Raw genomic sequence first — 16,662 nt, forward strand, 5'->3', positions numbered from 1 at the left:
TCACCGTCCATCAGTTCTCCCAACTCAGATTTTGTTATGTATGCCTTTTGTTCCTCTAATGATTTAATTTCTTTTTTATATAGTTCTTTATAATAATTAGTGGCAATTTGTTTTTTTTCTTCTATCATGGTGTGTCTATCTCCTTTACTGTCCTCTAGAGATTGGATATATTGTTCTTTTTCTTCTTTTTTAAGTTTGTAGGCTAACCATCTGCCAGATTTGTTTGGGTTTTCAAAATGATCTTGCTTAGCCCTTTTTAATTTCCATGTTAGGTCATCCTGAGTTATTAGATTAATTTGATGTTTTAGTTTATCTTTTTCCTCTTTTAATTTCTCATTTGAAATGTCTTGTTGCAGATCTATTTCTAATTGTTTAATTTTTATTTGATAATCTTTAATTCTTTGGTTTTTAATTTTCTTTACTTTGGCAGAATATGAAATAGTAATCCCCCTTATGTATGCTTTTAAGGTATCCCATAGGTTTTGTGTAGAGGTCTCTTCATTCCAATTATCTTTAAGGAAAAAAATTACAGTGATCCCTCGATTATCGCGAAGGTTCCGTTCCAAGACCCCTTGCGATAATCGATTTCTCGCGATGTAGCGGTGTGGAAGTAAAAACACCATATGCGCATGCGCGTCCTGTTTTCCATGGCCGCGCATGCGCAGATGGTGGGGCGACGGCAGTTCAGAGGCTGGCAATGGTTTTTTTTCATGCCGCCCCCCCCAGCGCCTCCGGGCTCCTCGCCGCTACCCCCCGCCCGCCCGATTCACCCCTCCCATCCCTCCCTCCTTAGAACGTGGATTTTTCGCCCTCTCAAGTTGCTAGTTCTGAGTGAGAACACTTCCCCCACTTCTGATTTTCAAGTCCAATTTGAACCTGGATGTTTTGCCCTCTCAAGTTGCTAGTTCTTAGTGAGAACACTTCTGTCACTTCTGATTTCCAAGTCCAATTTGAACCTGGATGTTTTGCCCTCTTAAGTTGCTAGTTCTTAGTGAGAACACTTCCCCCACTTCTGATTTTCAAGTCCAATTTGAACCTGGATGTTTTGCCCTCTCAAGTTGCTAGTTCTTAGTGAGAACACTTCTGTCACTTCTGATTTCCAAGTCCAATTTGAACCTGGATGTTTTGCCCTCTCAAGTTGCTAGTTCTGAGTGAGAACACTTCCCCCACTTCTGATTTTCAAGTCCAATTTGAACCTGGATGTTTTGCCCTCTCAAGTTGCTAGTTCTTAGTGAGAACACTTCCCCCACTTCTGATTTTCAAGTCCAATTTGAACCTGGATGTTTTGCCCTCTCAAGTTGCTAGTTCTGAGTGAGAACACTTCCCCCACTTCTGATTTTCAAGTCCAATTTGAACCTGGATGTTTTGCCCTCCCAAGTTGCTAGTTCTTAGTGAGAACACTTACCCCACTTCTGATTTTCAAGTCCAATTTGAACCTGGATGTTTTAACCTCTCAAGTTGCTAGTTCTGAGTGAGAACACTTCCCCCACTTCTGATTTTCAAGTCCAATTTGAACCTGGATGTTTTGCCCTCTCAAGTTGCTAGTTCTTAGTGAGAACACTTCTGCCACTTCTGATTTTCAAGTCCAATTTGAACCTGGATGTTTTGCCCTCCCAAGTTGCTAGTTCTTAGTGAGAACACTTCCCCCACTTCTGATTTTCAAGTCCAATTAGACGCTGGATGGTTTGCCCTCATGTCCTCCTTCCATCCCTCCTTCCTTCCCTCCCTTCTCTCCCTCCCTCCTTCTCTCCCTCCCTCCTTCCACCCCTCCTTCCTTCCTTTCGTAAAAAGCACTTAAACAATGACAGAATAAAAAAACCCAGCCCTCACCTGTGTTTGAATTTCATTCACTCAGTCATTCATTCATTCTTCTGTATGCCACTCAGTCCCAACACTTTCAACCCACAAATTACCATTTCCCATCCCCTTAATGTACTGTACTGTACCTGTACCTGTACTGTACACATTGAATAACACACTTAGTCATCCTGATAGAAACAATAACAATATTTACATTTTTACATTTTTTTGGGGGGGGGGGTTAGCATAACTAGGATAAATCGGGATCTTCTTCTATCACCATGTCTACAATGGACGCTGCAGGTGATGGTGTGACAGACCTTGTGGTTTTTGTGACAAACATAGTTATGGGCAGTTGTTGGCACATTTTCTTTTTCTTGGCTAACATGGCTCTGTATGGTGCAATGGTGTTGTCAAGGGAGGCCTTAAAGTGTATAGAGCGAGTCATGTTGGGATCCCAAAGTTCCACCATGCGTTGGAGATGTGCAGCAGTTCTGTTCAGTTCTGCAAGCCGCTCAAGCGTTAGGCCAACATCTTCTTCTTCCTCAGCTTATTCAGCTTCCGCTTCCTCCTCCTCTTCTTCACTCGCTGACCTGGTCAGCTCCTCCAGATCTCTGTCTGTCAGCGGTAGGCCATGCTCATCAAGCAAACCATTGACTTCCTCTGGTGTCATGTCAACGAAGTCTTCTCCACCCAGTGCCTGTGCCAGCTTCACAGAGTTCTGGACTGCAGCATCTTGAATTTCTTCGGGAGCAAATCCCCTGTAATCATGCACCACTTCTGGCCACAATTTCCTCCAGCAGGCATTCATTGTCTGTGACTTCATATCCATTAAGGCATTCTGAATGTTCTTCAGACAAGATGCAATTGTGTACTGACGCCAGTAGGCCTTCAATGTGAAGTTTTCATCAGCATCCATTGCTTCCACGATGCTTCCAAGAGAATTGCGCGTGTACAGTGCCTTAAATGCGCGGATAACACCTTGATCCATCGGCTGGATAAGCGATGTGGTGTTTGGTGGCAAGAATTCGACTTGCACCCCATCATGTTCATGTGCCAGGTCATCATGGCCTCCAGCATTGTCCATTAGGAGAAGCACTTTGAAATTGAGTCCTTTGGCAGCCAAATAATCCTTCACCTGTGGGATGAAGCACTGATGAAACCAGTCCCGCGTGAGGGGTTTTGTAATCCATGCTTTAGGATTATGCATCCAGTACACTGGCAATGCATTCTTATTTCTGTTCTTGAGGGCTCTTTGATTTCGTGACTTATAAATTAGCCCTGGCTTCATCAAAAAGCCTGCTGCATTCCCACACATGATCAAAGTCACTCGATCTTTCATGGCCTTAAAGCCAGGGGCTTTGGCTTCATCTTGCATCAAGAAAGTCCGTGAAGGCATCCTCTTCCAGAACAGGCCTGTTTCATCCATGTTGAACACCTGTTCTGGAAGGTAGCCCCCTTCTGCAATTAGATCTTTAAACGTGCGCTGGACAAAGTTTTCGGCTGCACCTGTATCTGCTGAGGCAGCTTCTCCATGCAATGACACACTCTTCAGGCCATAGCGCCGTTGAAATTTCTCAAACCACCCTTTGCTTGCTGTGAATGTGGCTGGGGCTGAAGAAGCAGAAGATGTTGATGGCTGGGGGTCTTCAGAGTCACCAGCACCTTCATCTACAGAGAATGACAGGAAAGGGAGAGAGAAGTGACTTGAATGAAAGCATACAGTCCTTCCATCCCTCCCTCCTTCCATCCCTCCCTCCTTCCATCCCTCCCTCCTTCCATCCCTCCTTCCTTCCATCCCTCCCTCCTCTCCCTCCCTCCTTCCATCCCTCCCTCCTTCCATCCCTCCCTCCTTCCATCCCTCCCTCCTTCCATCCCTCCCTCCTTCCTTCCTTCCATCCCTCCTTCCTTCCATCCCTCCCTCCTTCCATCCCTCCCTCCTTCCATCCCTCCTTCCATCCCTCCCTCCTTCCATTCCTCCCTCCTTCCATCCCTCCCTCCCTCCTTCCTTCCATTCCTCCCTCCTTCCATCCCTCCCTCCTTCCTTCTTTCCATCCCTCCTTCCCTCCCTCCCTCCTTCCCTCCCTCCTTCCTTCCATCCCTCCCTCCTTCCATCACTCCTTCCATCCCTCCTTCCTTCCTTCCATCCCTCCCTCCTTCCATCACTCCTTCCATCCCTCCCTCCTTCCTTCCATCCCTCCCTCCCTCCCTCCTTAAAAAACACTTAAATTCAGAATAAAAAACCCCAACCCTCACCTGCGTTTCCCTCATCTGCATCGCCTCCTTCTGTGTCTTCAAGACGGTTGTACAATTGCTGCGCCTTGGTTCGTATAGTGTTCGTATCCAAAGCAATGCTCTTTTTGCGGCAGTCTTGTACCCACACAGACAAAGCAGCTTCCATGTTCATAAGGCGTTTGTTTCTAGGCGTCACCATTCTTTTTGCAGCCTTGTTGAATGTTATCTGAGAAGTTTGCCTTATCTTCTTTTCGTCTTTCCGGATGTATCGCACAGTCGATTCGTTGATCCCATAATGCCGACCAACATCTACATTAGAACGTCCCGCTTTCAGCATGTCCAAAAGTTCAATTTTCTCCTTGATTGTCAGCATCTTCCTGCTCTTTTTAGCGTCGCCGCCTCCACTCCGCATGCAACGTTTAGGTGCCATCTTCCAAGAAGTCTTCACAAACAGCTCCAAGAAAGAGATTGAAGAAACAGATCCAAGAAAGAGATCGAAGAAACAGATCCAAGTAACAGATCCAAGTAACAGATCCAAGAAACAGATCCAAGTAACAGATGCAAGAAACAAATCCGACCAACAGCTACGACCAACAGCTACGACCAACAGCTCAAAAAGTTCCAAAAGTTTCAAAGCAAAGCACGCTGAGCAAACAACACTGATTGGCCGAGATTTCTGCCCATCAGCATTGTCGGGCGAAATGTTTGCAATGACAACGCTGATTGGCTGAAATTTTGCTGTATCACCATTGCCGGGCAAACTTATTACAATGGCAAAGCTGATTGGCCGAGATTTCGGCCAACCAGCAATGGTAGACGTCAGTTTGGTGATGACGCGTGACGTCATCGGGCGGGAAAAACCGCGCAGGTATTTTTAATTTAATTTTTTTTGAAAATTCGCGATATAGCATTTTGCGAAGATCGAGATGGTATCATTTGCTGAAAAATCGCGATATAGCGTTTCGCGAAGATTGATATCGCGAAACTCGAGGGATCACTGTAATTCCTTTTTTACATGATCAGTGTAGTCTTTTTCTTTAAGTAGTAGCTGATTTAGGGACCATTTTAGAAAATCTTTTTTTGGTTCTTTTATTTTAATTATAATTGGGTGGTGATCTGCCCATATATTGGGTCCGATCTCCACTTGTTCTATACACTTGTCCATATCCAGATCTCCCCAAGCCATATCTGTCCTCGACCACGATTGTTGTGGGGTTGAAAAAAAGGTATATTCCGTTTTTCCCGGGTGTCTTTCTCTCCATAAGTCTAATAGATTAAACTCTCTTACCATTTCAAAGAATTTGTTCGGTAAGATTTTCCTGTCCTGAGTTTTTCTCTTTACAGTTTTATAATCCTTTTGTGTGTTATGAATTGCATTGAAATCTCCTATCATACAAATATTATTTCCTTCTAATTGTGTTATTTGGTCATTTATTTTTTTTTATAGAATTCTGATTGGTTTATGTTTGGGGCATATATCACCATCAAGACTGCGGGTTTTTGTCCAATTTTAATTTTCAGATTAAGAATTCTTCCGTCTGGATCTGCGTAAATTAATTCCGGTTGTAATCTCTCTCTTACATAAATTGCTATTCCTCTTTTTTTGTGTCTGCTAGTGCCGTGAACAATTTTCTAGTTTTTTATTTTGAAGTAGGTTCTGGTCTTGTGATCTAATGTGCGTTTCTTGCAGACAAATTATATCTGCTTCTTCTTTCTGAAGTTTGATCATCGTTTGTTTTCTTTTGATAGTTGAGTTTAACCCATTTATATTGACTGAAAATATTTTGAGGAGTTTCATGTTTTTTTCCCCTTTAATTTATTTAATGAATAAATATGTTGATTTTCTTGTCTTATTTTATTTATCTCTTTCCCCCTTTTAAAACTGTTTATTTAACTCTTTACTTATTTATTCATTGATGTTCCTTTTCTTCTTTTTTTTTATTGGTGTTGTGGTGTTATCTTCTTATTGTTTCTTCGCTGTCGCTCTTGTTGTCACTCTATTTTCTTTTCTTGGGCTAAGATCTTTCTCTCTTTCTAAGCTTTGTTGTCTGTGTTCTCTTTCCTCCAGTCTGGTCTGAGGGCCTCTTTCGGAACCGGATGTGATTTCTCCTTCCAAGTGTTGATAGATGAAGTTGTCAGCTTTTTCAAATGAGTCTATCTTAATTTTTTTGCCTTTCCAGGTTATCAATAGTCCCTCTGGAATTAGCCGTCTGAAAGGTAATTCTTTCCTCATCAATTCAGCTGTCAAAAAGTGGAATTCTTTACGCCTCTCTCTGATTCTTTTAGGTACCTATTTTAATATAGTTATCTCTTTATCGTTATACAGTATTTGTTCATTTCTGGTGTTTCTGTAAATTGCATCTCTTGCTGTTTTTTTTGTAAAACGAATATTGGGACTGTTTTTCTTAGCGTAGTTGGTTTGAATTCTAAAGACCTCATCTATGTGATTCCTCACTTCATCCTCGTCTAGTTGCAGGTTATCAGTTAGTATCTTTACCATTTTGTTAGGTAAGTCTTCATCCGCCTGTTCAGGTAGGTTTTGGAAGCGGAGGTAGTAAGACGATTTTTCCATCTCTAATACCATGATGGCCCCTTCCAGCTCCTTGTTTTCCGCCTTCAGTCATCCTTCGGCAAGAACAATGTTGTTATCAGTTTTAGTTATGGTGGCTTCCATACTTCTGATTCTGAGTTCATGATTGTTGACCGCATCTTGAACAGCTTCCATTCTTGCCTCTAGACCCTCTATCTTCCCTGCCATTTTGTCAAAGTTCTTATTGGTTTCTTCTTGATTCTTTACCATTGTTTCCTGAGTTATAGTTGTTGCTTCTTGGCTTCTCGCCATAAATTCTTGGATGAGGTCAAGTGAAGCCTGAATTGATTGTAGGGTCGGTAGTTGGCTCTGTTTCTCTGTAGAGGTCATCTCCGTGGTCTGCTTCGGATTAGAGATGTTTGGACTTCCTGCGGTAGTTGTTTTTTTAGATGTTTTGGTGAAGGTTGTTGACCTACTTGAAAGGATTTTCCATAGTTCTCTTTGTTATTAGATGTTTAATGATGTAAAGTTCGCTTCTTCGGATGGAGTTTCCCTTTTATAACAAATATATTTCTTATACAATCTTTCTGAATTTGTTTAAGTGTGGATATAATTAAATCATGTCGGCTATATGAGTTTATAAGTTTGCACCGTTCCTCAGTCTGCTCTCAGACCATTCTCCCTATTTCCCCTTTTTATTTCATCACAATATATGTCTGTCACAATGTATTGAAGAGTTTAATAAAAATTGCTAATTACTAAAATACCAAATTACTGATAGGATTTACTTAGTATGTAGTTTTATATTATCACTGTTGATTCAGTTCATTCAATGATTCACAGTCTAGTCTCAGTTAAACCGCTATTCAGAATCAGTCTTGTCTTTTTCAATTCATCAAATGATCAAGATTATCCAATAAGTAAATCAGTTAAATAGTTCAGACGCTTGTATAAATTGTATAGGTTAGTAAATCAAATCATCAGTTTCTCATTATCTTAAATATAGCTAAAAAAGATCAATAACAATAAATATAATTTTCTAATCTAATAAATGTAATCTAATCTAATACCTACTAATAAATACTAATAAATACTATCATAAATATTACAGTTAATTAGATGGATTTATCAATTATCAAATATACTAATTATCAATTTATCAAATACTAATTATCAAATCTATTAATAATGAGGGTTTGTGATTAAGAGGATTAAGAGGATTTAAGATAGATTAATTAATCAGTAAACAAGCTTAGTTCAAATTGAAAAATAAAAACAATCTGAATGAGATAAATAAGTGAAAATTTCAACTTTCCCAGCGGAGCTGAAGTGTCTATCCTTCCTTTATCTTAGGCTCCCTCGTCTCTCGTCGTCCGTTGCTGTTGGCCTCCCTGTCTCTTCGGCTTTTGTTGTCTCTCTGCGATGTCTTTCCACTGCTTCAAAACCCCCCGATTGCTTTCCCAACCTCAAAAAGAGGCAAAATAAATCGGCAAAAATTCTTCTGCTTCCTCTGCTTTCTCTTTTCTTTTCTTTTTGTCACGTCGCACTCTTCAGTCACCGCCCACTGCTCCGCCGCCTCGAACTCTGTCTCTCCTTCACCTTCACCGTCTCCTTCTTCTCGATGTTTGTCTCTGCTGCTCCTCTCTCTCTCTCGACTTGATGGAAACGCTGCTACTCTGCTCTGCTGCACCACACGCCAGCAAACACACCGAGAACAAGTGGGAGATATCTTTCCTCACTTTACTTCCTCTCCGTTCATTTCACCTCTCACAATACAATGCCCGCCATTCACTTCCGCTTACTCACTTCAACTTCCTTTTGCTCTCTTCTGATTATGCTCCGATCACAATGATCGCTGCTTTACCGCACTCCAGGAGACTCACAACGCTCAGAAAAGTAAATATTTTAACCTCAACACCCTCTGGTTTGGGAGAACAAATGGATTGCTGTTGTGCTCTGCCGATTTTCGCTGATCTCACCGATTGTAGCTTTGACTCCCTGATGACCATTCGGCATGCTGGGCCTTCGGGCTGAAGGTAAACCCCAACTTTTTTTCCCGTCCGATCACGGGGATCCGTCTCTCTGCCAGCGGGGTTTGCGCACTCCCCCCTCGCTTGAGACTTCCCCTCTCTTCAGCACCCTCGACCGTGAGGAACTGTCTCCATTATCACAGCTAACGAACGGAAGATTCGAGTACAGACCTGGAGCCCCAAATCCGCACGTCACAACGGCCTCGCCCCGCCCCCGGAAGTCCTTTACTTTTATTTCTATTTATTTTTAATCCGGCTACATTTCCATAAGCTTCTAATTCTTTTAATAAATATGTCATTGAGCAGGCTGGATTTTCTAAAAAAAATACCAAATCATCGGCAAATGCCTGTGTTTTATATGTTTGTTGTTTAATTTTAGTGCCTTGTATTTGTATATTTTCCCTAATTTGATTCAGTAAAATTTCAGTAGACATTATATATATTAAGGGGGATAGTGGACAACCTTGTCTCACTCCTTTCATAATATCGAATGAATTTGTCAGATCTCCATTTATTAGTATCCTTGCCTTTTGTTTGGAATAAATTTTATTTATCATATTTTCAAAGTTTGTCCCAAAGTCCATAAAGTTTATCAATTTTTAAAAAAAATTCCAATTAAGGTTATCAAAGGCTTTCTCAGCGTCCAGGAACAGCATTGCAAATTCCTTGTCGCTATGACTTTCATTATATTCTAACATATTTAAAGTAATTCTTATATTGTTTCTAATTTGTCTATTAGGCAGAAAGCCATTCTGATCTGAGTGTATTATTTTATTTAATATTTTTTTCATTCTGTCTGCTATAATTGACATATATATTTTATAGTCTACGTTTAGTAGAGATATCGGTCTGTAATTTTTAATATAGTTTGCATCTGTTTCTTCTTTGTGTATCAATGTTATATTGGCTTCTTGCCATGATGGCGGGCATTCACCATTTTTTAACATATTATTATAAATTTCTAATAATAATTCTCCCGTTATATGGAATATATATTTATATATTTATAAAATTCAATTGGGAGCCCATCTGGACCTGGTGTTTTATTATTATTCTGTTTCATAATTATTTTTTCTAGTTCTTCTTTGGTTATTTCTTTATTCAGCATTTCTTTATCTTCTTTACTTATATATTTAATTTTACATGTCTCCAAATAAGTTACTATATCTTCTTCTTTAATGTTATCTTTATTATATAGTTCTTTATAATATTCTAGTGCTATCTCTTTCTTTTTTTCTAATTGGTAATGTGTTATTTCATTTTTATCTGTTAATTGTTGGATCAGGTTTTTTTCCCTTTCTTTCCTCAATTTATAATCTGCCAGGTTTGTTTGCATGCTCAAATTGATTTTGTTTTACTGCTCTTAATTTCCTTATTATCTCTTCTTGATCTAATAATTCTAATTTGTGTTTTGTTAACATAATTTGTTGCCTGATATTTTGATTTCCCGGATCATTTTGGGATTCTTTTTCTAATTTTCTTAATTTAGATATCCACTCTTTTTGGTTCTGTCTTTTTTCCTTATTTTTTCTAGATGTATAAGCTATTGTTAGTCCTCTTTGGTAAGCTTTGGCTGTATCCCATAAATTCTGTAGGGAAGTGTCTGAATTGTTATTTTCTTTTAGAAATAATTTCATTTCTTTTTCAATCCAATCTATATATTCTTGCTCTTTTAATAATTGTAGATTTAACATCCATCTCCTATTTTTCTTACCTTCCCCATTCCATATAATTTTTATTGGGTTGTGGTCAGCCCAATCATTCTTGTCAATTTGAATTTGTTTTATCAGGTTTCCTATTTTATTGTTGACCCAAGCCATATCTAATTTGGACCAGCCTTGATGTGCATTAGAGTAGAATGTGTATTCTTTTTTATTTTGATTTTTTATCAAAATAAACAATCTCTCAAATTTAATTCTTTGCACATTTGGTGGAATGTTTTCGGGAGCACTTTTCTTATATCGATTTTTGTTAGCACTTTTATAATCCTTAGTAGGATCAATTATGCCATTAAAGTCGCCAACCATACAAATATCTTCCGCCTCCAGTTCAATTAATTTCTGATGCAACATATGGAAAAAAAAATTGAGATTTTTATTCGGTGCATATATGGCAACTAGGGTTACATCTATATTAACAATTGTCACTGTTATTATTAAAATTCTTCATTTTTTATCTGCATATATTTTTCTTGGATCTAATTCTTTTTTAACATATTGCAATTCCTCTTTTCTTATTGTGCAATAGAGCTGTAAATACGCTTCCTAATTTCTCATTCTCTAATTGTTTTTCATTTTTTTGTGGAATATGTACTTCTTGTAGACAGACAATATTCAAATTTTGTTCTTGTAATTTGTTAAATATACGTTTTCTTTTAATATATGAATTCAAGCCATTTACATTGATTGAGATTAACTTAACCTCTGTTCCCATAACCTTTTAGTTTCTTATTTGCCTTCTGTTTGTCCTGTTTTCTTTCTGTGCTCTAGCTAACATTCTTTCTTCCTCCTGTTCTTTCCCTTTAGAAGTTCCTTCTTTCCCGCTATCTAGATCTATCAGGGGTTCTTCTGCCTGCTTTTCACTTTCTATCTCTGTCCTCTCTTCTGATATAAATTCTTCGTAAAATTCCTGAGCCATAAGTTCATTGTCTATTTTTATTTTCCTTCCTTTCCATGTGATGAGCATTCCCTTTGGGATTAACCATCTGAAGGGGATTTTTCTTTTATTTAATAGTTCTGCTAATGGACGATATCCTCTTCGGTTGTCCCTTACTTTTTTAGGTACTTGCTTAAGAACTCTGATTTCTTTCCCTTTATAAATTATTGTTGCATCTTTTGTGATTTTTAATATTTCATTTCTAGTTTCTTTTTTAACACATCTCACATGTACTTCCCTAGGAAGCTTGTGTTTTCAGGCATAGTTGGTGTGCACCCTGTAAATCTCATCTATTCCACTTGCGGTTTCCTGCTTATCTTTTTGTAATATATTGGCAATCATTTCTGTCATTGTCTCTATCAAATTTTCATTTTTTTCCTCTTCTACATTTTCAAATCTAATATAAAACTCTGCTCTGTCCATCTCAAAATTAATTATCGATTCTTCTAACTCTTTATTTATCTGTAAGAGTTTTTCATCTATTATTACTACTTTTTTATCACTTTGTTCTACTTTCTTTTCAATTTGTTCTATTCTTTCATTTTTTTCTAATATTTGATGAATTATTTCAATTTTATTTTCCATTTTTTGTATATTCTCCCTCATTGTCTCATGGTTTCTATCTAATTTTTCCTGGCATTTTAGCATTGTTTCTTGGATTGCCAATAATGTTTCCTGTGTTGTTTGTGAGGTATTACTAGTCTTATCTGTTGCTAACATACTGACTATTGATTTTTGGGTTGAGGGGGAACCTGTTGTTAATGTTGGATTGGAGGATGTTTTTTTAGCATATTTCTGAAATGTTGACATTTTAATCACCCTTATTACTTCACCCCACTCTACCATACAAGTTACTGTAAAGTTCCTTTCAATAAGATAAATAATCTCAGTTGGTGTCAATTAATTATTAAGTGCAATAAATACTATAAATCCAATATATTCTATAAATCCAGTATATGCTATACTATAACTAAGCTCTAAATATATTGTACTATATCTAACTTCTAACCCCCAAATTTAATTTTAGAAATAATTCATACGGTTAATTTATAGCTTATATCTACTTATAGAAAGATATTTTCTTAAATATTTCAATATTAGCACTTATATTATTCTAAATGTAATAGATATGTTGAAACAAAGGTAAAGGTAATGATTGGTAACAATTAATATTCCATTAATATCATTCAGTTCATTAAGAATCAATTCATCAGTTCATCAAAAATCAGTATATCAGTTCATTATATTAATTTAAATTGATTAGATTTTCCTGTTTTACCTAAATCTTCGGTGTCAAGGTTTAAGGTCCAAGTTTAGTACAATTCCTGATTCAGTCCATTTCTCTCTCCCCCACTATAGATATCAGCAAAGTAAGAAAACAAAGGAAAGAGGGGGATAAGAAGTAGTGTTCTCTTTCCTGTTTATTATTGACTGTTGTCTTGTATTGCTAATGTAAAGCTGGCTTTATTTTGACCGTTGATTGAGGCTGTCTTCACTCTTTAAGTTCTCTCTCTCCTGTTGTTTTTCTTCCAGATTGCGTTGCCTCCTTCTACTTCCTTCTGCAGAGTTCGCCCAGGTTGCCAATCAACAAGTTAAGCCTCCCTCCCCCTTCACTTTCCGCAAACTCCACAGCTGCTCTGCCACCACACTCTGCAACGTAGTCCTTGTCCACAACTCTTTTCAGCTCCTAAACACCTCCTCCACTTTCCAGCCGCTCCGTAGCCTCCGTAACCTCCATACTTTTCACAATCTCCACACCACCAAATCTGTCAAATCCTCGTCGTTCCGGCTCTCTTCGCTTACTCTCCCCAGCGTATTTCAGGCAATGAAGCTTACAACCAACCACGTTAGGCTCCAATAATCTCCTTGACACTTCACTCCCCGATATTTTGATTTAGTCTCTGCACGACTCACAAACTTTCTTAGATTACTTTTCTTTTCCTTCTCCTTTTCTCCCCCACCGCTAAGTAGTCGCTGTTTAACTTTAGCGGGTCTCAGCGTTACTGTCTCTCTTAGTGTATTATTATATATTCGTCCACTTTAAATATATATATATTTTGATTACCATAATGGGTTTTTTTTCTTCTTTGTAAGCAGAATTGTAGGTTTCTCTCTTTCTTGCTTCCTCTGTTACAGTGGGCAGTCACGGCTCTACCGTCGCCACGTTGGTTGGCGGCTCTCCTGCCTCGGGGTTTGCAGAGCTCTCTCTTCTACACACGGGGTGGTTGCTTTTCACCTCCGTGCTTGAAGGAACCCCCGATTCTTCACCCACCTCTCCAACGTGGTTGTGCCGAAATTCAGCTGAAATTTCAGCCACCGAGCGTCAGAATCCAGGTTCGAGAGAGCAGAGCGTTGCTCTCTCCTGCCTGCTCGCTGTGGCCCTGCCCTGGAAGTCCTAAATACTTTATAATCTTGATTTACCAAACTAATAGGACAATAGGACCCTGGCTCTCTTAGATCTCGGTCAATCTTCGGGATGGTAACAATCTCTGAAATCTTCAATGTCTGCGGAATATCATGAGTCAGCAATATATTATTAAACAATTTCTCCAAATGTGGCAACAATTCATTCATATAGGTTTTATAAAATTCCCCTGTGAACCCATGCGGGCACAGTGTTTTGGTTTGTTTTAACCCTTAAATTACTCTAGCAATTTCATGTTGTGCAATTTCTGCATTCAATATTTGTTTATCATCTTCATTTACTATGTGTTTTTGCAACATTTAGATTTCTAGAAATACATTTCTTATTTTTTAGAAGCTGTACTGTACAAGCATATATTAATTAATGCGTTAAATGTGGTATTTAAAAAATTGTAATTATTTTTGATTAATCATTGCAGCCAATTATTTCTTTATTTCACATTCTACAGTGGAATGTGAAATATTTCAGATTCAACTTTCATGAGTTATTATAATACAACATATCCTGTTTTAAGCTGCCCAGAGTCCTTCGAGAGTTGGGCGGCACAGAAATACAATAAATTAAATTAAATTAAACATGGATTATATCTGTTGGTATAAGTTTCTGTAAGTTTCTATTTAAGTTTTTTTTATTTAAATCCATACAAATATCAATGCATGTACCTTACTTATTTATATCTCAAGGACACACAAAGTTACATATTTCTTAATGATCTCTTTTATATTAATATCAACACCCCTGTCTTGTTAATATGAGCTTAGTCTGTATTCATGTGTCTCTTTCTCACCCCCATCCCACTCTCTCATCTTTCCCATCTACCTTCCATCCCCTCTCTCCCTCCTGCCTTCCTTCCTCTAACCACCCCACCTCTAACTTCTCAAAACCTATTTCCTCTCTCATCCTCTTATCCTTCCTCTGAGTGACTTTGATTCTATTTTAAATTTTATTTTTAACAGACTATTTATTTTATTTATTTATTGTTAAAGTTGAAAGGGACCATGCAGGTCATCAATTCCAACCCCTTGCCTGAGCAGGAAATCCTACAGCACCCTAGCCAAATGGCAGTACAATCTCCTCTTGAAAGTGTCCAGAGTTGGGGAGTTCACAACCTCCAGAGGCAGGCTGTTCCATTGGTTGATCACTCTGACTGTCAGGAAGTTTCTCCTTATTTCCAGGTTGAATCTCTCCTTGGTCAGCTTCCAGCCGTTGTTCCTCATCCGGCCCTCTGGTGCCCTGTAGAATAGAGTGACCACCTCCTCTCTGTGACAACCCCTTATATACCTGTATACAGCTATCATGTCTCTTCTGGCCCTCCTTTTCTCTAGGCTATCTATGCCCAGTGCCCGCAATCTCTCTTCGTAAGTCTTGGTTTCAAGTCCCCTAATCATTTTGGTTGCTCTTTTCTGCACCTTCTCCAGAGTTTCAATGTTTCTTTTGAAGTATGGTGACCAGAACTGGATGCACTAGTCCAGATGTGGTCTGACCAAGGTGTAGTAAAGTGGTATTAATATTTCCCTGGTCTTGGAGTGTATTCTCCTGTTGATACAACTTAGGATTGTGTTGGCTTTTTTGGCTGCTGCTGTACATTGCTGGCTCATGTTTAGTTGATTATTCACCAAGACTCCAAGATCCCTTTAACAGTCACTACTGCCATAGTGGGGTTTCTCTTAGGCTGTCTAGGATTTTTTTTTAAGGTAGGTGAAGGACTTTGCTCTTGTTGACGTTGAACATCATTTTGTTAGTACTGTCCCACAGTTTTAATGTCAGGCTCAAAGTCATTATGTGAAGCTGAAGGTTGGCCTGACACAGTTTGGTAGTAATAGAGGAACAGGGGGTGGGGTGAGAGAGAGAGAGATCCTGCATAGGATTGGTCCTCATGACTGCACTCATGGGTGTGGGGATGTGATATGGAGTTTTGACCCAGATGTAATCTAAGGAACTCAGAGTTGGAATGATTCAAGTCGAATCCAGACATGGCTGTTAATAAATCATACCCTGCGAGAAGCACAGGCGTGGAAGTGATTTATTTCTCAGATGCTATTTGGTTTGCTGACAACAATTCCAACTCTCCCCAATCCGAAGAATGGAACAGAGGGAGCTAACCAAGAATCTGGAGGTGGAAGGGTTTGGAATTTCCTACATCCCCCTCTCCAGTAGGAGCCAGACAGAGTTCAACATTATGAAGGTAAAGAGGGGAGGAATAGATGTGGGGCTGAGATGAACAAGCCAGAAACAACCTATCTTCCTGAGTGGGGGTGGCTGAGATGCCCATGGGTTTCTGAAGATTCCCTTCCCCATGGCCTCCTGAAGTTACCTCTCTACACGGAAACAATGAATAATGTAGCCTCTCCTTCCACCCCAGTCCATGACTCCCTAAGTGAAGTGCGAGATAGATGCAAGCTGATGCCATATCAAAGCAATTCCTTTGTGGGGGAATTTCAAAACCTGCTCAGCCCCCCTTCTCCTCTGATTGCAAATGGCAGACTGCTTCCAAATTGCATAATGAGAGGCTCCTGAGCCAAATGTGTAGCAAGACAGATAGAACCTGAATTTTTTCAATTGAAACAGGCAGGCAAGCCTGTGAAGAATTTTAAGAATTTTATTCAACCACACCAACAAGACCAACAACAACCAACCAACAAGGAAATGTTGAAAGTGATCTGCATAATATAATGCTCTGTCCCAATCACATTGCAGTTCATACCCAATGACTCAGCATGAGCATGCATTACATTCTATTCAACTTTATATGGTCCTATAATGAAATATCACCTAGGATTACAATTCCTAACACCCCTTCTGACATTTCATTGAACAAACATATGTTTCACCATTTTACAATGTTTTGCATCAGTTTTGTTAATCCATCAGCTATGTTACACTCTGACTCTATGTATTGCAATTTTAACATTCCATTTCTAATGATCTCTTGTATATTTTGGAACTTTACAGCAATATATTTTTTCCTCGCTGTCAACTGCTACAGT

General features: G+C 38.9%; 2 protein-coding genes across 3 annotated transcripts in view; one reads left to right on the forward strand and one right to left on the reverse strand.

The window, feature by feature from the left end:
- LOC139166693 (transmembrane protein 47) overlaps positions 1-16,662 on the forward strand; it is a 157,905-nt gene that overhangs the window by 19,869 nt on the left and 121,374 nt on the right. The window lies entirely within an intron of this gene.
- Positions 2,060-4,233, reverse strand: LOC139167332 (tigger transposable element-derived protein 1-like). 2 transcript variants are annotated; one of them, XM_070751799.1, is made up of 2 exons: positions 4,057-4,233; positions 2,060-3,471 (listed from the first exon to the last, which is right to left on the reverse strand). In XM_070751799.1, the coding sequence occupies exons 1-2, from the start codon at positions 4,205-4,207 to the stop codon at positions 2,351-2,353; spliced, it is 1,272 nt and encodes a 423-aa protein (XP_070607900.1). In that variant the 5' UTR covers positions 4,208-4,233; the 3' UTR covers positions 2,060-2,350. The 2 variants fall into 2 exon arrangements, with proteins under 2 accessions (XP_070607900.1, XP_070607901.1); XM_070751800.1 differs by having other exon boundaries at positions 2,061-3,414.

The sequence above is a fragment of the Erythrolamprus reginae genome, chromosome 4 (assembly GCF_031021105.1).
Source record: "Erythrolamprus reginae isolate rEryReg1 chromosome 4, rEryReg1.hap1, whole genome shotgun sequence".
NCBI classification, from domain to species: Eukaryota; Metazoa; Chordata; class Lepidosauria; order Squamata; family Dipsadidae; genus Erythrolamprus; species Erythrolamprus reginae.

Coding starts and splice junctions, on each gene's coding strand:
- LOC139167332 (XM_070751799.1), bottom strand. CDS start 4,207: ATGAACATGGAAGCTGCTTTGTCTGTGTGGGTACAAGACTGCCGCAAA. Junction 3,472..4,056: donor TGCAGATGAGGGAAACGCAG/GTGAGGGTTGGG, acceptor CATTCTCTGTAG/ATGAAGGTGCTGGTGACTCT.